Genomic DNA, 24,498 nt, shown 5'->3' on the forward strand with positions numbered 1-24,498 from the left:
TGACCACAATAGTCGGAGCTGGTCTGAACCGAAGCCAGGAGCCTAGAGCTTCTTCCAGGTCCCACACGTGGATGCAGGGACCTGGAAGAAGCAAGCTCCTGACTTCCGATCACTTCAACTCCAGCCACTGTGGCCACTTGGGAGAGCAAACCAGTGGACAAAATATCTTTGTATCTCTCTTCTATCTTTATCTGCCCTTCCAATCAATAAATAAACAAAAAAAAATAAATCTTTAAAAAAAGGAGCAGGCCTGAAAGGCCTTTAGAACGAGTGAGTGGTGCAGCTGACTGATCCGCCTCTGGGGCCCCCATACCCCACATCACAGCGCCCGTCTGCGTATCAGCTACCCCGTTTCTGATTTAGCACATGCTAACCATCTGGAAAACAGCAAAGCAGTCCCAAGGGCTGACCTTACATCCTCCTGTTGTTCCAAGCCCCTGCAACCACGCAGGGAGTGCTGCAACCACGCAGGGAGTACTGCAACCATGCAGGGAGTGAGCCAGCTACCTATTCCTCAGCCATTTTGTCCCTTTCAGTAAGTACACAGAACAAATTAAATAAGACACCAATCAAAAGGTTTGGGGTCAGGTCCCAAGAGCCTGTACTTCTGAGGATTGGGGCCACCTGACCCTGCTCAGCCCCAAACCTGGATCTGAGAGGATGACCACCCTCCACGCCACGGCAACTTCTCCAAAGGACTGGGAGACAGTCCTCTGCTGCAGCACCAAGGAACAGAAGCCGCAAACACTCCAAGATTCATTCCGGTTGGCAAGTATTTGGGAAAAGTATTCCAAACCCTACAAAACTCCCATACATCACATTTATTTCCTCTTTAGGGTCATTCTGTCTCTGGGAAGATGAAATGCCAATTTAAGAGATGTGCATGGGCCCGGAGGCATGGCCTAGCGGCTAAAGTTCTCGCCTTGAACGCCCCGGGATCCCATATGGGCGCCGGTTCTAATCCCGGCAGCTCCACTTTCCATCCAGCTCCCTGCTTGTGGCCTGGGAAAGCAGTCGAGGACGGCCCAAGGCATTGGGACCCTGCACCCGCGTGGGAGACCCAGAAGAGGTTCCAGGTTCCCGGCATCGGATCGGCGCGCATCGGCCCGTTGCGGCTCACTTGGGGAGTGAATCATCGGACGGAAGATCTTCCTCTCTGTCTCTCCTCCTCTGTGTATATCTGGCTGTAATAAAATGAATAAATCTTAAAAAAAAAAAAAAGATGTGCAAAGACAACTGATTTAAACAAGCAGCTAAGACACTGAGACACCATGCAAGGCAACTGACTGCAGAGCACAAGCCTGAACGTGTCGACTCACCTTCCTGGACAGCGGGTCCTCACCGAGCCGCCTCTCCTCCTCGCGCCGGCGCTCCCGCTCTTCAATCTCCAGTTCCCTCTGGCGCTTCTTCCTTTCCACTTCCTCCAGTTTCTTGACACGTTCCTGATATTCTCGGAGCTCTTCCTCTCTTTTCGCTCGTTCAGCACGTTCTCTCTCTTCGCGCTCTGTACAATTCACAAGGTTAGTTAACTGTGCCTTTACCCACACCTTTCTCACTGAGCAGGGTCTACTCGTCTGGGATACATGCAGCGGTGATGTGAAGGAGACACTGCTGCCCCTCCCTCTTCCTGCACATCTGAAATTCTGACAGCTGTCATGTCACAAGATTCCCAGTACATAACACAGTGATAAAAAAAACAGTATTCCTTTAAAAAACAAACCCCTGGGCCCAGCGGCTTGGCCTAGCGGCTAAAGTCCTCGCCTTGAACGCACGAGGATCCCATACGGGTGCCGGTTCTAATCCCGGCAGCTCTCCTTCCCATCCAGCTCCCTGCTTGTGGCCTGGGAAAGCAGTCAAGAACGGCCCAAAGCTTTGGGACCCTGCACCCGCGTGGGAGACCTGGAAGAGGTTCCAGGTTCCTGGCTTCAGACTGGCACAGCACCGGCCATTGCGCTCACCTGGGGAGTGAATCATCGGACGGAAGATCTTCCTCTCTGTCTCTCCTCCTCTCTGTATGTCTGACTTTGTAATAAAAATAAATAAATCTTTAAAAAACAACCTTAAACAAGCAGAAACAAGAAGATTCCAATTAACCGTGGTGCTAAGAGGCCAACCACTTACTGCTTTACTTCTAAACCAGCACCGACCCACCCGCCAGTCACCTTTCAGCATCTGCTCTTCCGCCCGCCTCTGCTCCTCCTCCTCTTTCTCGCGATAGTAAGTGATCCTGCGCTCCTCTTTGCGCTGCCTCTTGCGCTCCTCCAAGCGACTGCGTTTTTCCTCTGCTAACCGCTCTTCAAACTGTTTAAGTTTTTCCTGCAATTTGACAGTTACCAAAAGTCAGAAATGAAATTTATTTCTAGAGCTACAGACTACAAAAATCAGAATTCTCAAAGACTAGAGTTTCAACATGTACACCAAACTTTGCAAGCTAAATTGCTGATACCAGCTACAAAAAACCACAAATGATTGAATTAGAGTCCAGCCCCACAAACTTGACCAATAAAATGTGATCTAGTTTTTCCCTTTCTAAATAAAACTCTAAAGAAACAAAGCTTGGGTCCAGCTCAATAGCTTAGCGGTTAAAGTCTTCGCCTTGACCGTATCTTCTCCCTTTATCACTTTACCCTCTGACCCTTTGTGCCGTAATTAACAATGTAAAGATTGTCAAAAATAAAGACCAAAAAACCCATGAAGTTCACCTCGTATACAGACTGTCGGGCAGCTTTCAGTCGCATCACAAACAAATCTCTGTCCTCAAGCATCCGGGACATTCGGTTCTTGTGCTCAAGAGCCTTTTCACGCTCCAGCTGCATAGTTGTGATCTGCAAGTGCATCACACACAGGCAACGTCAGGCAAGCATTCACGGCTCACCTGGGACCAAGCAGCTGCTCCGAGGCCGTCTCATCTTGCCACACACTGCCACGCCCCCAGGTGGCAAACAGGAAGACAGATGCAGCATTCCCAGACACAACAAACTTTGCTAATTTAACCCCGCGGTATCGGAAATTTAAAACATAAAAGAAAAACTTAACTGATGAAACAAAATAATACCACTTGATATACACAATACCACATAAACACTGTGGCATAATTTTAAAGGTAATTTTTCTCTTTAAAAATCATTTGGGGCCCAAAACAGTAAGCCTAGTGGCTAAATCCTAGCCTAGCATGCACCAGGGAATCCCTTATGGGCACCAGTTCGTATCCCAACTGCTTCACTTCCCACCCAGCTCCCTGGTTGTGGCCTGGGAAAGCAGCAGAGAATGGCTGAAGCCCGGGCATCCTATGCCCATGTGGGAGACTCAGAAGCAGTTCTGGCTCCTGGCTTCGGATCAATTCAGCTCTGGCCATTCCAGCCATTTCAGGAATAAGCCAGCAAACAAAGATCTTTGTGTAAATCTGTCTTTCCAAGAAAAATCTTTTTTTAAAAATATACACAAATTGGGCCCGGCAGCGTGGCCTAGCGGCTAAAGTCCTCGCCTTGAATGCCCCGGGATCCCATATGGGCGTCGGTTCTAATCCCAGCAGCTCCACTTCCCATCCAGCTCCCTGCTTGTGGCCTGGGAAAGCAGTTGAGGACGGCCCAATGCACTGGGACCCTGCACCCGCGTGGGAGACCCGGAAGAGGTTCCTGGTTCCCTGCATCGGATCGGCGCACTGGCCTATTCATTGTGGCTCACTTGGGGAGTGAATCATTGGACGAAAGATCTTCCTCTCTGTCTCTCCTCCTCTCTGTATATCTGACTTTGTAATAAAAATAAAAATCTTTGAAAATTGAGAAAAAAAATACACAAATTGAAGTTAAAGTGCCTTAAGAATAGATGGAAATGTTATTTATTTTATCTGATTTGCGGCAACTATTATTTTACTAATAAATTTAGAATAGTTATCAAGAATTATCACAGAAATACCATCTTTTCATTTAAACACTGGAAGAGCCAGCCTCACAACCTCCAGCTGGCAATACTCAGTGGGACCCACAGGGCTCCAACTCCACCCCTCTTCCAGGAACCTGTGTTCTCCTGAGCTGGGTCATGCTTCGCAGCCAAGACCAGGATTCACCCTCACAAGCAGCTGCAAACCCCACTTCCGCCTATCAGGCAAACTTTAATACAGACTAAATGGCCAAAAATGAGGATGTCAATGTCCAGACTGCACAGGGTACCTCTACTGACATGAGTCACCCAGCAGAGGCCCATCTACAGACAGATCGGTAGCTGCTGTGGGTTGGGCAATGGGAAGAGAGTGGGGCGGGGGGTGCCCCTGGGTGTGACTGCCTTTATGGCGTATGTTCTAAAATGAAGAACCATGAATCCTACGCAAACCAGATTTTTGCTAAGTTTCATTTTTAATCTCTATCAAAATTTCTGTCTTTCCACCTATGTGTTAGCAGGCAACCATTAAAGAATCATTTACAGGGGCTGGAATTATGATTAAGTTGCCAATATCCCTTATAAGAACCAGTTCCAGTCCCAGCTACTCCACTTTCAACCAACAGACTCCGACTGTGTGCTCAGAAAAGCAGCACACGATGGCCGAGGGCTTGGGTCCTAGGTGACCTACGTGGGAGTCAGGGCGCAATCACAGGCTTCTGGTCAGTGTGGCCATTTTGGAGTTAAAACAGTTGAAGAAAAATCAATTCACCTCTCTTACTGTCTTACTCTCGACCCTCTCCGTCCCTGCTACAACTCTGCCTTTCATACAACCAAATCATAAAAAGATAAACAAACAAGGGCCTGGCACAACAGACTAGTGGCTAAAGTCCTCACCCTGTATCTACTGGGATCCCATACAGGTGCCAGTTCATGTCCCGGCAGCTCATAGCCTTGGGACCCAGTACCCATATGGGAGACCCGGCTCCTAGTTTCAGATGGCTCAGCTCTGGGCATTGTGGCCAAGTAGGGAGTGAACCAGTGGATGGAAAATCTTTCTCTGTTTCTCCTCTTTGTAAACACGACTTTCCAATAAAAATAAATAAGACTGTTTCTAGCAAAAGAATGTGAAAGAAACCAAGCATGATATCACAGCCCATTTCTGCAGCTCAGTACTATAACGGACCTACCCTCTCCTCCTCCTGCTGCTCCCACAGGTCCATATCCTTTATCCTCTGCTCCTCGTAAGCACTCTTGATCAGAGGGATTTCTTCCAAACGTTTCGCTCTTTCAAAATAGTCGATCTGATTGACACAAAAATCAATTCAGCTTTTTAGACAAAAATCTCTTTTAACTTTTATGTTCACAGTTTACTGGTCCCTTCTGTACCTTCTTTTCTTGATTCTTTAGTCGTTCTTGAAGTTCCTTCTTTTCCTTTTCCAGCTGTTCAACCTGTTTGGCCATGATGAAATCTGGATCCAGTTCTTCAAGATCCTAAGCAGTCACACAAATACACCGTTAACAGACAGCTCATGGCTAAGGACTTCACTGAGGGAAAAAATGCATAATGCAGTACATACCTCGATGTCAATGTCTTTAAATGCTTTGGCCCCCAGTTCTGTCTTCTTGATCTGCTCCAAACGCTCACGCACAGTTTTCTTTTTGATTTGCTCATGTTCTTGTAAGATCCGCTCCTTCTCTCTCTCCTTTGCCTCCTGGCGCAGCCTTTCCTCCTCAGCTTTCCGAACTTTCTGCAGCTCAGCTTCCCTCTGCTCCAGCTCTTCTTTCTCCCGCTGAATATTCAGACTCTCCAGACGTTCTTTCCGTTCCTCGATTGTCTGTCGGCGAGCCAGGATGCGCTGATGCTCCTTCCGTGAGTTTTTAAGATACGCAGTAACAGCCAACTGATGCTGCTCCTCTTTTTCTTGCTTAAAAAAAGGAAAAAGTTTCACAAATGACTGCAGCGCCATACCTGGTGTATTAGCCTTTCAAGAAACTCTCCTGCTCCCGAGGGCTGCCTACGTGCGGCTGCATCTGTCCAGGCCACTGCTGGGTGCTGCTCCCACTCAGCCTGAATGGCAATGCCAGGCTGAAGAACCTTTGTCTGTGAAATCTACCTTCCCCTGCACCAAATCCCGCCAGAAACGTGCAAGCCACAGAATAGTACTGACACACTCACAAGCAAGAAATTACTCCACTGACTTGCGTGGTCATGAGATATGTACTCTTTTGCTCTCTATAACACAACCCATACTCCTAAATTCCTGAGTAGTACAATGCTTTTCTCCAAGGAAAGCACATGCATTGTGTATCTTGTCACAATATCTGACAAAATAAACTACCAAACACAAGTGAATTGGAAACTCCTCTCAGACATCTCAAGCCTTTCTGTGAACGATTTGGTACAAGAGTCCCTAAAGCACTCTAGCTGACTCTCCCTCTGAAAATGCACGCCATGGCAGGCACTATGGCTCACTGGGTCAAGGAACCACCTGGGACGCCAGTATCCTGTATCAGAGTGCCATTTTCAGCCCCATCGACTGCACTTCCAATCTAGCTGCCTGCTAAAATGCCGGAGAGGCAGGGGTTGAAAGTTTCCATCAACACAGTGGGAGAGTCATGAGGCGCCCCTGGCTCCTGGTTCAGCCTAACACAGCTTCCTCTCTGGAGGAGTGAAGTAGCAAACGAAAGATCTGTCTCCTCTCTTAAACTGTCACTGTCTCAAATACATAAACAAATCTTAATTTAAAAAATGCATACCAGTATGTGAGCTGGTTTAATGACTTCAAGCGCTTTGGCCAGCACCGAAGACATGGCTGTGAGCTGGTTTCTGATCTGCTCTGAAGGCATGCTTTGCAAATGAGGACCAATCGGAGCGTCTTCTCGAGTAGCGTAATTCAAATCAGATCCAAAGCTCAGAGTGCGAGTAGTGTGGTCAATACGAACCTTTGAAATTAGTAAGAAACATGAAGTTGCTATCCAAATTAAAGGTTTTCTATGCAAATCTGAAGTAAATCAGAAAATAAACAAAGGCTACATTCCAAATCTAAATCATTGGCTAAGAGGAGTGTTAAAATGATACCACTATACCAAAATTTTAAAAGCTACATGTCCCAGCTGCTCCACTCTATCAAAAGCTGAGAAACCACAGTATGTCATCTCTCCTCTCAGGGGCCAGCCCAACGGCTCAGTGGCTCAACTCCCGCCTTGCAAGTGCGAGGATCCCTCATAGGCACTTGCGCATGTCCCAGCTGCTCCATTTCCCATCCAGCTCCCTGCGTGTGGCCTGGGAAAGCAGTAAAAAATGATCCAAAGCCTGGGAACCCTGAACCCACATGGAAGACCGAGAAGAAACTCCTGGCTTCTGGCTTCAAGGGAGTAAACCAGTAGATGAAAGATCTCTCTGTAAATAAATCTTTAAAAAATAACAATAATAGGGCCCGGCAGCTTGGTCTAGCAGCGGCTAAAGTCCTCGCCTTGAACGCACCAGGATCCCATATGGGCGCCTGTTCTAATCCCGGTAGCTCCACTTCCCATCCAGCTCCCAGCTTATGGCTTGGGAAAGCAGTCGAGGACGGCCCAAAGCTTTGGGATCCTGCACCCATGTGGGAGACCTGGAGGAAGTTCCTGGCTCCCGGCTTCGGATCGGCGCAGCACCGACCGTTGCAGCTCAGTTGGGGAGTGAACCATTGGATTGAAGATCTTCCTCTCTGTCTCTCCTCCTCCTCTCTGTATATCTGCCTTTTCAATAAAAATAAAATAAATCTTTTTTAAAAAATAGTAACCATAATAAAATTTCAGACTTAGTGTCCCCTCACAGCACATACCTGCAGGTCACAATGCCTTGCTGCATCTACTATGGCCCGTTCCAGTTGGAAAGCATCAACAAAAGGAACCAGAGAAGTCAAACGAGAAAACTCAATGCTCTGATAAATCTGGGCCACCTGCATATAAAACACATGGTTAGTGACAGCCACCTTCTTCTACCATGTAATGTACAATCTCATGACAGCAAGCCAAACAAAAGCTGCTGCCAAAATTCAGCTCATGTTAATAGTATATAGCCGGAATTGGAGATCAATTCCTAGCCATCTACTACAAATCCCAGGCTGTGCATCATCGTACTTAAGTATTCCTCAAATATTCTCTTATCAACTCCTAGTTTCACCATCAAAAAACTTACATGATCATACAGCTACTACCTGCTACTTATCTAATACATTTATAAACATTTCCTAAAAAAAATCATGTCTGAAGGAGACTGGCAGCATTACTACTGAACAGTCAGGCTGCTAATTAGCCTTCAGTTTTGTATAGCACATCAGAAATAACACTGCTCACATGTAGAAAGGAAAGCAGGTCAATGAAATGTGCAGAGAATGACGTGACTATAGGACAGCCACCCCCTAAATGAAAACAAGTGGAATAGCAACTTTAAGCTATCATAAGACATAATACTCAAACTTACTCGAGAAGATAGATGAGATGCATAACAAGGAAACACTACTGATTTTTAACGCTGAGCAAAAGTAACCCTCCTCACGAAGGGCAGTGACTGCCTGCTAAGTTTTCTGTGCAGTCTCTGAGGCTTTCCAGCATCTATTCTGACTAATTCCACTTTGACACAACACAAAGTCAGAGAGGTGTGCAAAGATTAACATATCAAGATGCTCAATGTCACATTTTCTAATGGGAAGCAAACTACTAAGAAACAAGAGTCTGAACAACTAAACCACGGTACCCTCAGCCCACGAAAACAAGTAAGAAAACGCCACATTTGGGAAAAAAAGGAGGGGGTACAGTAAGACAGTTCTTAGCAAATAGGTGATAATTCTTACTCCAACAAACCGTAAAACTAATTTTAGCAAAGAGAACTTGGGGAAGCTTTTCGAAGTTTGTCCAATTTCAGCTTAGTGCCGGGATGCACCCAGCACCCCACGCCCTCACCTGCTGCAGGAGGCGAAGGATGGTGTTGCTTTGCAGTTGTGGCACATACTGCTGCAACTCTGGCTCCTTCTCAGGTTGCTCCCGCACCCAGTTCAGAACCTACAAAGTCATTAAATTGACAAGGTTATATTCTGCAAACAGATAACGACGAAAAGGCAAAAACTTTCTCAAGCTCATTATTTGTGCTTATAGAAAAGGCAGAGCATGAAGAGACAGAAATCTTCCATCCGCTGGCTTACTCCTCAAATGCCTACAACTAATGGGACTGGGCCAGGCCAAAGCTGAAAGCTCAAACTCCATCTGGGTCTCCAGATGGGTGGCAGGAACCCAACCACTTGAATCATCGGCTGCTGCCTCCCAGGGAGCATATGAACAGGAGGATACTGGACTGGAAGCAGAGGTGAGACTCCACAGTAAGACACAGGTGTCTCAAATAGCAGCCTAACCTGCTGCACCATAATCTTGCCCTTTCAATCTGTTTTATACAAAAATAGTCACCAGGGCTGGTCCGACGGTGCAGCAAGCTAAGCAGTACCAGCACCCCATATTGGCTCTGTTCTATCCCAGCTGCTCTACTTCCAACTGAGCTCCCTGCTTACAGCCTAGAAAAACAGAAAAAGTTGGCTCAAATCCTTGGCACTCCTGAACCCATATGGGAGCCAGAAGAAATTCCTGTCTCCAGACCCTTGTGGCCATTTGGAGTATAAACCAGCAGGCAGATTATTTGTCTTTCTGTAGCTTTGCTTTCTGATTTAAAAATGAATAAATCCTAAAAAAAAAAAATCACAAATGTCAAAAAGTAAAATATGTGCCACAAAGTTCCTGATTATTTGTCTGAAGGTGACTGACAGCAATGGCTAAATTAGTCAAGCTGCTAATTTTCCTCCAATGTTTATTTAGCACATCAGAAATATCTTTTTTCTTGACACCAAGAAAAAGAATGAAATGTGCACTGAGATCAAACACACGACACTGCTTCTTCCTCAGAGAACATAAATACAACCCAGTCCTGCACTGGGGCTGGCCACAGAGCAGCACATCCCAACTCTGAATGTGGCAGCTCACCTTCGTGACTCTCTCACAGAGCTTCAGTGGGTTAAATTCCACTTCCAGCCAATTGTAAAGGTCTTTCACTTCTGGAACAACATACTGTAGCACGTTGAATCTGACCTATGTGGGCAAAAACAAAGGCGACATGTGGTAAAGGAAACTTCTCAAGTGAGCTTCTGAACTATAAGGAACTACAGACGACCTCCTCTCAATTCTTAAATATTCACTAAGAGGAAAGTGGTGTTCATGCAATAGTCCTCTATAGCAAAACATTCACCCAACCTCACACTGAATATTTTGGCAAACTGAAATTATACAAAGAACAAACAGAACTTACATCTTGTCATTTATTCCCTGGACACAGCACAAACATCTGAATTTCATATTAAAGAAAACTATCAAACATCCAAAGTGCACAGAACAATGTGCATCCACTATATGTACATAGTTCAGGTACAGACTATATATGCCAGTTCACATACAGACCGTCAAGAGCAGCCCTGAAACCCCTGTGGATATGGAGATGACAGCACGCTCAAGGTGAATGGTGATCAAAGGGATGCATTCAGAAAACAAGAATGGACCTCTCAAACATAAGGTGAAAACCTGCATGTCATTCCCTTTGCATAAACTTGACGTTTTATGTGAACCACACAAATAAAACCAAGCTGTGGTTTATCATCAGAACAATGGCTGATAAGAGTGGCATGTTTAGCAAAAACCCTGTGAGAGTTCACCCAACCATATTTACAAGTCATTAAATGAATATTTCATTTCAATAGAATTCAATTTCTCTACAAAGCCAATCACAAGTTCTTTCTTACAAAGAAAACAAGGCTATTATAATTTCATAGAACTCTAAGAATAGCCTATTATACAAAATTCCATCTTCTCTTTCACATGTTCCATGGGAAATAGGGCAAGCAGAATAAATGCTAAGTCAAAGCAAGACTTGCAAGCACAGGAGCAGACCAGGTAAACAGGCTGATGCACCTGCTAGCAGAGGGCAGCCACACACTCAGGCACTCCCAGCCAAGTTTAGCACCAATGCAGAATGGGTGCATGACCTATTTCCTAAAATACCCGACTACCTCTCCCTCAGAAGCATCCTCTGTCTACCCCAGCTAAGCAGGGCACACATTCCATTAGCTTATATGGAATGACAGGCTATTATTAATTACTCTTCACACTAAAATTTGTAAGTGAATTTTCGATTTAAAATTCACTCTCGTGAACTCTACGCAGTCTTTTCCTGAGATAATGCAGTCAGCTCTCCTGCTCTCAGCAATTCACCTGCATGGTGACCTGAGACATATGACAGCATATAAGAGCATTCACAGTAGTACCGCTGGGCAGTTATTTACTCTCCAGACACCACCCAGTGCCCTTCTCCAAATTTCTGCTCTTCATAAGCACATCTTCATGTCATGGCTGCTGGCCAAATGTTAACGATCTGTCAATAAAACTTCCTTCTAAGTATAATGCAATTGCTTTGACACTTAATCTTTCAGATTCTTAATCCATAGATTCTGACCAAACACTGTACTTCAGACAATTGTAACAGGGTACAACACAGAGATAAAGTAGAGAAATTCTTTTACATGTTCTTTTTTCCTGAGAAGGTTGAAACAAAGGAAATCTACACTGCTATTATCAAGATAATGCTACAAAAGAAAAATGCTGTTATCTAGAAAGCCTACTAGTTGTTATCAAAATTGACTCTTCCAGCAAACTAAGGCCATCAGTGACTGGACTTGCTTCCTGATTAGTCATTTACACAGCATCAAAACATGCTGCACCTGCTGTATCTCCCTGGCATTTCTTTAACTGCTCCACTCACAGGTAAGGACATGTACTGGTCTAAGCCCCATTTTCATAAACTTAGAGCCAAATTATCTCCACAATCCTTGCCTCTAGCACCTGCTCCTTTTTCCCCTACCTCAAAGAAATGTGCTGGAAGTAACCGCTATACTAATCAGCACTGCGTCGGTGTGAAGCCCCAAGAACCTCAACTTGCCAGGGAGACATGTTCTGTGTGAAGTGTCTTGGCCAGGCACAGAACAGACATACCACAAAGCTCCACGGAACCACACCCTGTGAAGACGCACAAGGCAGGCTCCACCATTGAAGCTAATGGAGCATAAATGAGGGACCTAGAAATTCACATTTTAAAAGGACAGTTGGCTAACTAAACACAGACAACATATTTGGAAAAAAAGAAATTGTGTCGTACCAAATATTAGATCTCTTTATCCTGCCTGTATTCCCTAAAACATGTAACTTACTTTGTATTATTAGTTACGCAATATACAAGGCAACAAGTACATTATATGCAAATATAACGCCGTCATATGTAAGGGACTCAAACATCTGTTGGCTTTCATATTCATGGGCAAAGAACAACTGTATTTTATACCTAATTTCATTTCAGTGTATAAATCTTATTAAAAACACTCCTTGTGAGTGGCCTAGGAGGGAGATAATGGGCACCTCCCTCTTGGGTTACCACTCCCACTGGAAAGCACAAAAACCAGGACAGGGACAGGGGTGGCTAGACAGAAAGGCACCTGCCAGGATGTGTGTGGGTTGGATAGTAGGGTTGGTTGGGTTGAACTTGGTTTCAATGACCACTGGCATGTACGAGAACTAAACGGGATGTGGGACAAACTGAACAAGCCTGCAGTACATACTGGCATGCATGGGAGCCAGGGTGGGGCAGGCCTGGTGGGGGTAATGGAGAGTCACCCCAACTAGGCTGCAGCTCCCACTGGTTTGCATGAGGGCAACCAGTATGAAGTGGGCAGGATCAGGCTGGACTGCAACACCCATTGGTTCACGTGGAAGACAGGGTTGGAAACAGAACTGACCCAGCAACTGCAACCACCAGCGTGTGCAAAAGCTGATTGGGGCGACTGTGTCAGACCCTGTACTGGCAAGCACACACAAGAATCAGGTCTGGGATCATCTCAGACGAAGTTTCTTTGGAGATCCCTCCAACTGAACTGCTCATCTCAGAACCGCAACCATGAAGAGACAATGTCAGCCAGTGGATCCTGAATAGGTTTCATCGCAATTAGAGCGGCGAGACTGCAGGACCCTCGAAGCGTGCCTCACGTCGGGGACTTGGGATGGGAGGGAGGTTGGGTGGGGCTTTTCCCTTTGTTTCTCCCTTGACCCCAGATACAGGGGGAAAATGATATTAGTGTGGAAACAACAGTATTACCCACTTTCCTGCAGCCCTTGATCCTTTGTACCCTAATCCACTAAGTAAGATTATTTAAAAAAAAAAAAGGGCCCGGCGGCGTGGCCTAGCGGCTAAAGTCCTCGCCTTGAAAGCCCCGGGATCCCATATGGGCGCCGGTTCTAATCTCGGCAGCTCCACTTCCCATCCAGCTCCCTGCTTGTGGCCTGGGAAAGCAGTCGAGGACGGCCCAAAGCCTTGGGACACTGCACCCGCGTGGGAGACCCAGAAGAGGTTCCAGGTTCCCGGCATCGGATCGGCGCGCATCGGCCCGTTGCGGCTCACTTGGGGAGTGAATCATCGGACGGAAGATCTTCCTCTCTGTCTCTCCTCCTCTCTGTATATCTGGCTGTAATAAAACAAATAAATCTTTAAAAAAAAAAAAAAAAAAAAAAAAAAACACTCCTCTAATAACACAAGAGTTTAAGACAAGTCAGTATAGTTTAGGCAACCAAAACTGACCTAGATTTCTGATCTGCTGTCCTGACCTTACCACATTTCCTATGACTGCCACCTAATCAGCCATGACCCATGACCCTGGGCACTGAGTGCTCTACTGTGTTCAGTCAGTCCAAGGTCTGCCTCAAAGGCCACATCAACTGAACCCCAGCATGCTCACTCATCTCAACTAAACACAAAGCTGATTTCCATCAGGGTTCCGAAGTATGCACCTGAATGCCCTAGAGCACTTCCACAATTTAATCATGAATTGCTGCAACTGTGGAGCAAGTTAGTTACTGAAACTCACACTAACCATATCATTAATGAGGCCAATTCGAGTCGGTGGGGCTTGAAGACCTAGCAGTGTTGCCAGGCGACGCTGCTTCTCCACTATGATACCATCCATGTCCAGAAGCCGAGCAATGTCTGTGCGCTCGGGTGTGATGGGGATGGAAAGCGTGGCCAGGAGGACTCTGGTAGACATCCTGTGGAATCATCAGCAAGCAGAAAAGCACTCTAACCATCTGGTAAAATGTGGCAGAATATGGACATCACAGTAACTTACAAATCTTATTCTATCATGACATGGGATGAATTAAACAAGCTCTGCTTTAATGAATACTTGTGGAATCCTACTTTATCCACCCACCTGGTACTGACATAGCTTTCGATAAGACTGTGGCTAAATGGCAGAGAAGGCATACTTTCATAAATAAACTAAAGCAGCTTCACCAACCAAGGTAAAATAAATGGCAAAGGGGGGTGGGGTGTTACTAAAATACCGTAAGTGAACAATTATAACAGGAAAGGGGAAGGGTGCTTCAAAGACAGTCTCCAATGTACAGGACAATTCCCACATAACAGAACTATTCAACCAAAAACGTACACAGTGCGGAGGCTGAGAAATCCTGACCTGGACCAAGCCAGTTCTCACTTCACCACTGCCCAGCTGTATGGCAGCCTCACCTTTGCATCTCCTCTTGTGTAAGATTCTTCCTCATTTCTCTGGACAGATGGTAAAGACGATGGAGTGTAGATGCATGAAAAAGAGCGTTTCCAGATTTCCAGAACACAGTTGAGACTTTATTATAGTAATTTGCCATCAACTGAGGTTTAGGTGGCTTTTTAGACAATGAGAACAGCCCATGAATATCTTCCACAGCTTTGAACGCTTCCTGAAATCAACAGCATAGATCACAGTCCTTTTATTACAAAGCAAACCTAATTCACACATCTATGAAAACCCAAAATATAGAGCACGCTGAAAGGAAAATATTTATATAATATACTACCTGAGCACTATAAAGAAAAAAAATTGAAGGATGCAGAACAGAACAAACAAGCTGTTTCTCAGTGACGGAAACAACGAATTTTTCTTCCTTTATCCATTTCTTAATAACAGTAATAACTTGTTTTCTACAAGAAGCATTTTACAAGGGCATCCCAATAGAAAAAGAACATATTATAGGACAAGCAAAAGATCAGATCAATTTTCATTGGGCTGAAAACTCTGAATTTTTGGCTTGTTCTAGTTTAAACTACACATTTTTGCCAAAAATGAAAAGGCTTCAAGTTTTTAAGGCTACATAAAAATGTCTGAGCTGTATTCTTTTTTACTAAAAAATATAGACAGTTGTCTTCCACCTGCTGGTTCATTCCCCAGATAGCTACCACAGCCAGCAGTTGGCCAGGCCAAAGCCAAGAGCCATGGCTTCTTCCTACTCTCCCCCGACGGTGGCAGAGTCCCAAGTTCTGGGACCACCTTCTGCTGTGTTCTCAGGCTATAGCAGGAAAATTACATGTGGAGTGGCTAGGACACAAACCACTGTCCAGGAAATGCTGAAGTCAGCTGCTCTTCATAATGGTAGCCCCTGAACTACTTAGATTCTTAAAACAAAGGCCAGGCTGAGAAGACAAGTTTCTCAGCTCCCAAGACCTCCAATGTATGGCATTCACCACACACCAGAGTAGCACCGGGGAATACCCAGTAAATGACCCACGGCAGCCAGACAAGTCACTTGCTTTCATTTCCAACTGCTTGGGACCCTGTACTCATGTGGGAGATTCCAAAGAAGTACCTGCCTCAGTTTAGGCCAGCCACTTGGGAAGTGAACCAGCAAATGAAGATCTCTCCCTCTCTGTAAATTTTTCAAGTAAATAAATCTTTAACAACAAAAAAAAAAAAAAGAAGAAAGGAAAAACAGATCTACTGGGGAAAAAAAAATGTTGTCTACATGTTTCTCTGTCCATATTAACAACTTACCTATTTCCACACTGACAACAGTCACGGAACCATGCTAGGAGCAGCGCAAGACAGAAACTGGACTAGAACAAATCACACGATTTGGCCCAGATTTCACAGGCAAGCAAACAAAAATATTCTGAGCTTCCTGTCTAAAAGTATTTTTAATCCATCAGACAACATTAAATTTCTCAATTTACCTATTAGAATTAACCAATGCACACCAAGATGATTCTCATTAGGGAACAGAGAGCAGTAAGAAACACACTGTTGTTGCGATGCCAACCTACCTGCCACAGCTCCATGCTGATGGCGCTGTCCAGCTGCACGAGCCGCGTCTCCAGATGCATGGACTGGCTCTCTGGGTTATTCAGATTGATGGCTGTGCTCTGGTTATGGTGGCGCTGGATTTGTGCTAAGTGCATTCTCAAATTGTCACACAGCTTACGGAATTCAGCCTTACGAGTATACTGAAGGCAGAATTTGAAGGCTATAAACAAACATGGTAAAAAAACATTAGGAAACTTCTACCGTCAACTTAAAGTTTATATTTCATATACTAAGATTCATCACCAGTTTCTGAAGCTGACTGATGAAGTGTCATCACTCCATGTCCTCACTAGGCTTTTTTTTTTTTTACATTTTATTATTATCATCATCATTTTCTCACTAGGCTTTTAACTGACCTCTACAAAACCAAAGATAAAGATAAAATCCTGCCCTAGTTCCAGGTTCTGCTGGAGTTCCAGAAGCTTACAAATGGAAAACAACTGGAATTCAGATCTTCTAACACCTCACATCCTACAAAAATTTCTAATCTGAGATACAGTGGCAAAGAAAGCAATATGCTCTTACACTCATTAAAACTAGAGATTGGCAGAGACCTAACTGCAACTGTATATACACATGTATGTGAACTGCTTGGCCATCACTGAAGTACAGTAACTTCTGACTGACACATACGTAATATTAATATTATTGTTCTAGAATTACTGTACTCTTAAAAGTCATTCAACAGACATTAAAGTTAAAATTAATCATCAAAAAGCCTAAGTTTACTTGTGTCGAGTGAAAATTCATATGCAACCCATGTAAACAAAAACATAGGCTCCAATACCCCAGCTAAGCACTCCTAGTCCAAAAGCACTGACACATGCTGGTCACCCGGTGAGACCGGCAGCATGCGCCCAAGCATCCCAGTGCAGCAGCAGCCAGTGACAAAGCCACATCCCGACTCTCCACAGATGTGTCCAGCCCAGCCCTCCAAGGCTCAACACACATTAAAGTAACAACTGACACTAGGATTGTCCATGTTCCTCACGACTGCATCTTGTATTCAGTACTACTGCAATGGATGGATGGATGGACAGAAGGACGGACGAACCACCAACACTCACAGAATTCTTTAAATGCAGAAACCTTTGACACCCAAGAGGCAAAGAGCCGACCAAGAATTTGTAGTAATGGAGTTTTTCCCAGTCACCTGGAGAGTTCCTTTTCTTTTTTTTTTTTCTCCAACCTGGAGAATTCCATGTTCAAGTCTTTGCATGTGCATTTCATGTGTAAGTGTTCTGAACTAGTAAAACTAGCTGCTAATGCAACACTTAAGACTAAAATGTCAATTTTATTCCAATAATGTCCAACACTAGTTGATTTTAAGTACTAAGAAAGAAAAGGTTAGTCTGCAAATCATAAGAGATTATCAACTTTTCGAATCATTTATTCAGATCGCATGATGCCATTTTACCTTGTTGGGCAATATCATGATAGAGGCGTTCTACTCTAGAATTGTTTCGAAGGAGGTCCAAGCACTGCCTGTATGATTCCCACAGGAATTTAACCCAGGGAGTTAGAAGCAGTCGGTCAGTCCGATCCTGAGTATCTTCCCCACTTACAGCACTCAGCAGAACACTGCAAAGACAGGAAAACCCGGTAACCAGACATGATTTCCCACTCTGTCACATGATTCAAAATCAACAATCATCATCTGAAAACAGTGAAAACTGCTCCTACAACTCTATACAGTGAAAGGCTCATCAAACATCTTAATTATTGTATGCTATTTTCTCTTAGAGCTACACTGCTCTACCTTCAACAATTTTGAGTATTACATCATTTCGGACTGTACTGCACATTTAAAATGGCAAACAAGCATTCTCTGTGATGACCATCAGATACATTTTCAAGTTTAGCCCACACACCTCTCGGGGGTTTGAATATTATCCAGATCCTCTATGTCCAACACCATCTGCTGGGACTCCTCCTTAGCAGCTTCGGTTTTCTCCTCTGCCAGCTTCAAATACGCCCTGACAACATCCTCCAAAGACTTAATGTTCACCTAATAACAGAAACCAAATGACAAACTGTTCCCAATGAAACTAGACAATGCTTCAAAAGTAAATTTTAATATAAAGTACATTAACTTTGAAAGGAAACTCTTCCACAAACTTTAAAAGCATCCCTTCAAGATATAAACTGACTCATGCGTACCTGTTGACAGATGTTCTTATACTGGTATAATCCTTCCTTAGCCAAGTGGCTCTTGCGAAGGTCCACGCAGAGTTCCAAGTATTTCAGCATAATTGGCTCATGTATCTTTTGCCATGTTCTGTGTTTCTTACTTTTCATAACATCGTAAAGAACATCCAAAGCAGGCTGTTTTTTGCCAACCTCAAGAAATTCTGAAAAAAAAAAAAAAAATTCTGAAATAATTCAGGATCATTAAAATCGACATATACAACACCAAAGTCTAACTCTTATTTCAACTGGCTGCTTTAATTCCTATTCATCATTACCAACTTTCTGTGGGTCACATTCATTTTTGACTTTGAAAATTATGCCATCATTATCCAAGATAAATCAGTGAAGATTGCTACTCTCAAAACACTGTCCACAGAAAAATTGAATTTCACTCAATTCCACTGTGATTTAAAAGTTCCAGAAAATTAAGTCATGAAGTAAGAAAATCCCAAAATCCAATTACCTTAACTGTAATACTGTATCAAGGTGGAGGAATCCACCAGGGGGGAGGGGCGTGGGGAGGGGTGGGGAATTCCCAGAGCCTATGAAACTGTCACATAATGCAAAATAATTAATAAAAAAAAATCCAATTACCTTCAGTCACCCAGATCTAGCTGAGGAAACTGTTCACATCACTAAGGCAGGAAACATTAGACTGCCACTGCTAGCCAAGATCAAATGACTATATATACACACTCAGATGGGTCTGTTGCTGAGCTTTCTTTCTAAAAAGATGTGTTTATTTACTTGAAGCGCTGAGTTGCAGAAAGGGGGACAGAGCAGGTGAGGGGAGTCTTCCATCAGCTGCAACAGCAAGGGCAGGGCTAGACTGAAGCCAGAAGCATCCTCCAGGCTCTGTCACAGAATGCAGGGCCCGAGCATTCTGGGCCATCCTCCACTATTTCCCAGGCTGTTAGCAGGCAGCTGAATTGGAAGTGGAGCAATCGATATGGGTGCCTGCATAGCGCCAGCTCTACAGAAAGTGGCTTAATCTATTATTCTATTTCTGGGTATTCTATTATGTAGATTAACAGAACTCTTGAAACCAGGTTCTTGAAACCAGGTGGTTAGTGCTCCAACTTTGTTCCTCACTGTCAGATTTACCTGGGTTTTCTGCCTTTCCATGCTAAGCATTACAGTAAGTTTGTAGGATCTGATAGGGATAGCACTTAGTGTATAGATGTACAGAATAACAATATCCAGTTTCCAATCCATAAACAGATTGTCCAAACTTATTTACTAAACATGAGGAAATTAGAGACCAATAACAGGTACTTCAAGAACTATTTATCAATATGAGGGGCTGGCACCACAGCACAGCATGTTAAGCCACTGCTTGGGATGGTCTACACCCACATGCCCCAGCTAAATGACACCAACCCAGCTCCCTCATAATATACCTGCAAACAGACCAAAAGGCTCAAGCACCCGAGTTCATGCCACTGACAGGGGCGACCCGGATGGAGTTCCTGATTCCTGGCCACTGTCTAGCCAGGCCCCAGCTGTGGACAACCATTTAGAGAATGAAGCACAGGATGGAAGCTTTCTCTCTCTCCACCATTCTATTTTGAAATAGACCTATCTTTTTAAAATGTATTTATTTTTATTGCAAAGTCAGATATACAGAGAGGAGAAACAGATCTTCCATCTGCTGGTCCACTCCCTAGATGGCCACACTGGCTGGAGCTGAGCCAATCTGAAGCCAGGACCCTGGAGTTTCTTCCAGGTCTCCCATACATGTGCAGGGTCCCAAGGCTTTGGGCCATCTTCTACTGCTTTCCCAGGCCACAAGCAGGGAACTGGATGGGCAGTGGAGCAGTTGGGACCAGAACCACCACCCATAAGAGATGCTGACACTTTGTTCGATTCTTTACATTGTAAAAAAAACACAGTAGCAGTACTAAAATCTCATTTTTACAGTACTAAAATTTTACACATTAAACTGCTACACACAAGCATCACCAACGTTTATAACACAAATCAAATTAAACTGATGAGCTGGTGCTAGCAGAATGATAACAGGATAAAAACTGTCTACAGATAACCCACTTTCCCCATCTCTTACTCTAAATGGGAGTCTTGTTTAAAAACAGAAAAAGCGGGCCCGGCGGTGTGGCCTAGAAGCTAAAGTCTTCGCCCTTAACACACCAGGATGCCATCTGGGCGCTGGTTCTAATCCCGGCAGCTCCACTTCCCATCCAGCTCCCTGCTTGTGGCCTGGGAAAGCAGTCGAGGACGGCCCAAAGCTTTGGGACCCTGCACCCGCGTGGGAGACCTGGAGGAAGTTCCTGGTTCCTGGCTGTTGCGCTCACTTGGGGAGTGAATCATCGGAGGGAAGATCTTCTTCTCTCTCTCTCCTCCTCTCTGTATATTTGACTTTGTAATAAAAATAAATCTTTTTAAAAAAGTAGAAAAAGCATTTTCTCCTTCTTAAAGTCAATCAAAACTTCCAATTCCAATTCCTCCCTGCTTTTGAAAGGCAGAGTGAGCAAGCCTAACCAATGGCCCCAACACCCGTGGCTCACTCCCCAAATGTCTGTGACCAGTCCAGAGATAACCCAGGCTGAATGCAGGGACACCGAGTGATCTCAACTGCAAGGACCCACCCACTTCAGCCCACCCATCAGCAGGGGGCTAGGATCAGAAGCTGCGTGCATCCCAAGCAGGACTTCACTGCCATGGCAAACATGTCCCCAAATTCCATACTTCTTCACTTTGAAACTATCTCAAACCAAAGCAAATGCAAGAGAAAGTTTATGACGGACATCCTGCCCCTCATCAAATAAAGACAACATGGTTAGTAAAAGGAAGTTAAAAGTTTATGAAAGAAAACCACTGGAATGGGAAAAAAAACTTTTCATAGAACTCAATGATGATGAATCTTCCAGTCTACCCCAACTTCCTCAAAGAGGACTTGGTTTCTCTCAATGAGTTAAAGGGGAGGGAGCTTTTCAACACCCATCACAGCTGATGTCTACATTAATCTTCCAGACATTAAAACCAGAACCTAGAATTTATAAACTATTCATAGGAAAGTAAGCATTCTGAGTTTACCTTTCAGACACCTGTCAGAAACTCTGTATCTACCTAGATAGTAAAAGTTACTGTCAGTCCTTGGTTTAACTTTACTTGCGCAATACACCTAACAGAAAAGCTATAATGTTACTCAGTTGTGCCTGTAGTAGTAGCAACTTGGTCTTAACACACTGGTTTTTGAATTCAAATCAAAAATTAAAGGCAAGGCATGCACAGTGGCCTAGCAGCGGATAAAGTCCTCGCCCTTAACACACCAGGATCCCATATGGGAACCATTTCTAATCCCAGCAGCTCCACTTCCCATCCACCTGCCTGCTTGTGGCCTGGGAGAGCAGTCGAGGAAGGCCCAAAGCCTTGAGACCCTGCACCCTCGTGGGAGACCTGGAGGAGATTCCTGGCTCCTGGCTTTGGATTAGCGCAGCACGGACCAATGAGGTCACTTGGGGAGTGACTCAAGGGACAGAAGATCTTCCTCTGTCTCTCCTTCTCTCTGTATATCTGACTTTGTGATAAATCTGTTCTCTTAAAAATATTCCTCTGATACAGACAGGCTGGGTTGAAAAACTACTGTGTTCCAATGTATTTACATTTTGAGATAAGCCAGTGAATTGAAATGTCTGGCATTACAAATGTTACAGATAAGATGCTCAGACCAAAGACTGCTGTGCCGTTTCTCTGTCCTGGTCCAGGTGTCCTAGCCCTGGCCCAGCAGGCCTGCTCATTCCTAAAACCACAGGCAGAGGCAGCACTGGAGGGAAGGCTGCCCGCAGAGGCTTCTCCAGCAGCTAGACACTGCAGGCATGCCTTCTCAGACAAAGGTCAAGTTCACACCCACACTATCCTCTTCTCATCCTGCTTCAAACTCAGATGCTGTCCCCAACTTTCACATCATGAATCAAGCCAACTGCAGCTTAGAAACTGAAAGTTTTGATTTCCTGTATGTATTCTAATTTTCAAAAGTTACTAAAGTGTTAAATCCATGCGAAGATTCCAAAGGCAGGGATTAGGAAGGGAACAGCCCTGAATGTGTATAATTTGGGCCACTGAAATTCACAGCACTTCAGCCTCCTGACGTCGGGGTGGGGTACAATGGAGCATAAAACACACCTACAGACAGCTCAGGAGGCCACTTTCTATACCATAATCTGCAATTTTAAAGCACAGTTTGCTGTAATGGGCTTCTACTTCAATTTACTTTTTCTCATAAACTAAAACAGTACCTGAACCTGTCTTTCCTTAGCACTCCATTACAATTACTGATCCAATTTAGGATGTCGTGTGCATACGCTTTAATAGTTACTACCATCCTCAGAATTTGGACCTATCCTCCTCCAGACTGGTCTCTCCCCCCTCCGCAGAAGTGCTACTTTTGGCTTAAAATAGAAAGGATGTGAGCAACACATCTAGGGGCTGACAGAATATCACTGGCACCGATTTTGCCTAATGACTTCAACTAAGCTTTTCACAAAATGAAATTTCAGGCAAGCTAATAAGATAAGTCGCCCAAACACGTCTGCACTTTAAGACTCCAACATCCACCTACGACCTGGCCAGCAAAAGGTGAAAACAAGATACGGATTAAACATGGGTATGTTTAAAGGAAAAAAAAAAAACTTTAACGAGAACGCTTTTAAAGACCAGACACACGCATAAAACGCCCTGCATCCTCGTAACGCAACGTAATAAATGCCTCCTGCGGAGACCTGGGCGCGCCAGCTCTGCCCCAAGGGACCACGCCATGCGTGCACTTGTGGAAAAGTCGCAGATCTGCACACTGAGACCTTGGGTCAGCCCTACGCACAACAACTCATTCCCCGAGTGACCTTGGGAAATTCTCTCTCCTCTCTGTTTCGTCCTCTTTAAGCGAGAACTCATAATCCCTTTCCAATATTCACTCCGTTCCAACTTCCTGCGCTTCGGATTCTCCTTTCGGACTGCCCCCTAATCCATGCCAGGAGCAAACAAGAAAGCCGACGAAATGGGTCAGAGGCCCCAAAGTGAACCCTGTGGCCGGGCGGAGGCCGAGTGGACCCTGCCCCAGGTCGGCCCAGCGCAGGGGAGAGCCTGGGCGCACGGCCTGGGACGAGGGAGGGGAGGGCGCAGAGGGGGCCGGGGCACACGGCCGGGCTGCGGCCCGGCGGGAGGTGGAGCCCAGACGCTCGCGTGCATTGTCCCCGGGAGGGAGCCATGTTTCCTCCTCCCCGGCACTCCCAGATGGCGGCCCGGCAGCGGGACCTAGGCAGGCGGAAGCCCCGCGGGGTGGAAGGCCAGCCTGGGGCGGGGACCGGGGGCCGCCCGGACCCCAGGATCGCAGCCGCTGAGACGCAGCAGCGGGCGGCGGGAGAGGGAAGGGCCCCCGGGGCGACGGTTCCCGGCTCGGCGCCTCCCACTCCCACTCGGTCTGCCTGGGAGGGGACGCGGAGCCCAGCCACGGGCCGGAAAGGCGCCCGTAGGCGGGCGGCCGAGCAGCGAGGAGCGGGCCGGGACCGAGGCCTCCGAGGCCTCCGGCCGCCCGGGCCGGCGCGCCCCGATCCCTGCCCAACTCACCGTTGGCGCGTTTGAGCGCATTTTCCGGCCTCTGGAAGTAGGCCGGCATCTTGGCGGCAGGCTCGGGTCACCCGGCGTCAGCGAACTCCCCAGTGGCCAGGGCCGGGAAAGCGGACGGAGGGGAACCAGCGCGAGGACCCACGCGCCTCGCCAGCAGTCGCCCGCGCCCAGCCGGCCAGAGACGGAAAGGAAGGGGCCACGTGATCCCCGCGCGGCGGCACTGCCGCGGCCCAGGCCCCGGATGTAGAGGCGGGCCTCCCCGCGCGCCCGGCCCCCTCCGCACGCGCAGCCGCGCTGGCTTCGCGCACGCCGGCTGACGTGGCAGCGTACGGCGTCGTCGGAGGGCGCGGGATTGGCGTTCGCGCTCGGGCGTCGCGGGGCAGCGTTGGGGGACGAGGGTTGCCAAGGCGCCAGGGCAGGAGTGGTGAGTTCGCGGGAAAGGCAGGTGTCTGCACAGGTTCGTGCTCAGCTTGTGCGTGAGGTCCCATAGCTGCTCTTGGGATGCCGGGTTGCTTTAAAGGCCATGCATGCAGCAGGTGTGTTGATGCCGGCGGCGCCCATGGCTGGGGATCAGTGCTGGCCTGTCCTCGGGCGCGCA

At 46.0% G+C, this 24,498-nt stretch overlaps 1 protein-coding gene and 2 non-coding genes across 5 annotated transcripts in view; all 3 read right to left on the bottom strand.

Annotated features, from left to right (window-relative positions):
• The window catches only part of EIF3A (eukaryotic translation initiation factor 3 subunit A), a 31,744-nt gene extending 7,607 nt beyond the window's left edge, over nucleotides 1-24,137 (bottom strand). For 2 of the 3 annotated variants that reach the window (XM_058671567.1, XM_058671566.1), the window contains exons 1-17: nucleotides 23,901-24,136; nucleotides 18,288-18,478; nucleotides 17,999-18,135; nucleotides 17,545-17,708; nucleotides 16,088-16,287; nucleotides 14,522-14,730; nucleotides 13,869-14,040; nucleotides 9,889-9,993; nucleotides 8,824-8,922; nucleotides 7,704-7,820; nucleotides 6,637-6,822; nucleotides 5,457-5,804; nucleotides 5,266-5,370; nucleotides 5,067-5,180; nucleotides 2,703-2,825; nucleotides 2,163-2,316; nucleotides 1,320-1,504 (exon numbers count right to left, since the gene is read on the bottom strand). In XM_058671567.1, the coding sequence (XP_058527550.1) occupies nucleotides 1,320-1,504; nucleotides 2,163-2,316; nucleotides 2,703-2,825; nucleotides 5,067-5,180; nucleotides 5,266-5,370; nucleotides 5,457-5,804; nucleotides 6,637-6,822; nucleotides 7,704-7,820; nucleotides 8,824-8,922; nucleotides 9,889-9,993; nucleotides 13,869-14,040; nucleotides 14,522-14,730; nucleotides 16,088-16,287; nucleotides 17,545-17,708; nucleotides 17,999-18,135; nucleotides 18,288-18,478; nucleotides 23,901-23,949 (2,658 nt within the window). In that variant the 5' untranslated portion in view covers nucleotides 23,950-24,136. Of the gene's footprint in view, nucleotides 1-1,319; nucleotides 1,505-2,162; nucleotides 2,317-2,702; nucleotides 2,826-5,066; nucleotides 5,181-5,265; nucleotides 5,371-5,456; nucleotides 5,805-6,636; nucleotides 6,823-7,703; nucleotides 7,821-8,823; nucleotides 8,923-9,888; nucleotides 9,994-13,868; nucleotides 14,041-14,521; nucleotides 14,731-16,087; nucleotides 16,288-17,544; nucleotides 17,709-17,998; nucleotides 18,136-18,287; nucleotides 18,479-23,900 lie in introns of all 3 variants that reach the window. The other variant, XM_058671568.1, reaches the window with a different exon arrangement.
• Nucleotides 8,122-8,252, bottom strand: LOC118759493 (small nucleolar RNA SNORA19). The gene has a single exon (XR_004996221.1). It is a non-coding gene; the product is annotated as a small nucleolar RNA SNORA19 (small nucleolar RNA).
• On the bottom strand, nucleotides 9,652-9,776 carry LOC118759494 (small nucleolar RNA SNORA19). The gene has a single exon (XR_004996222.2). It is a non-coding gene; the product is annotated as a small nucleolar RNA SNORA19 (small nucleolar RNA).
• Nucleotides 24,138-24,498: the final 361 nt, after the last annotated feature.

Source organism: Ochotona princeps, chromosome 13, assembly GCF_030435755.1.
Source record: "Ochotona princeps isolate mOchPri1 chromosome 13, mOchPri1.hap1, whole genome shotgun sequence".
NCBI classification, from domain to species: Eukaryota; Metazoa; Chordata; class Mammalia; order Lagomorpha; family Ochotonidae; genus Ochotona; species Ochotona princeps.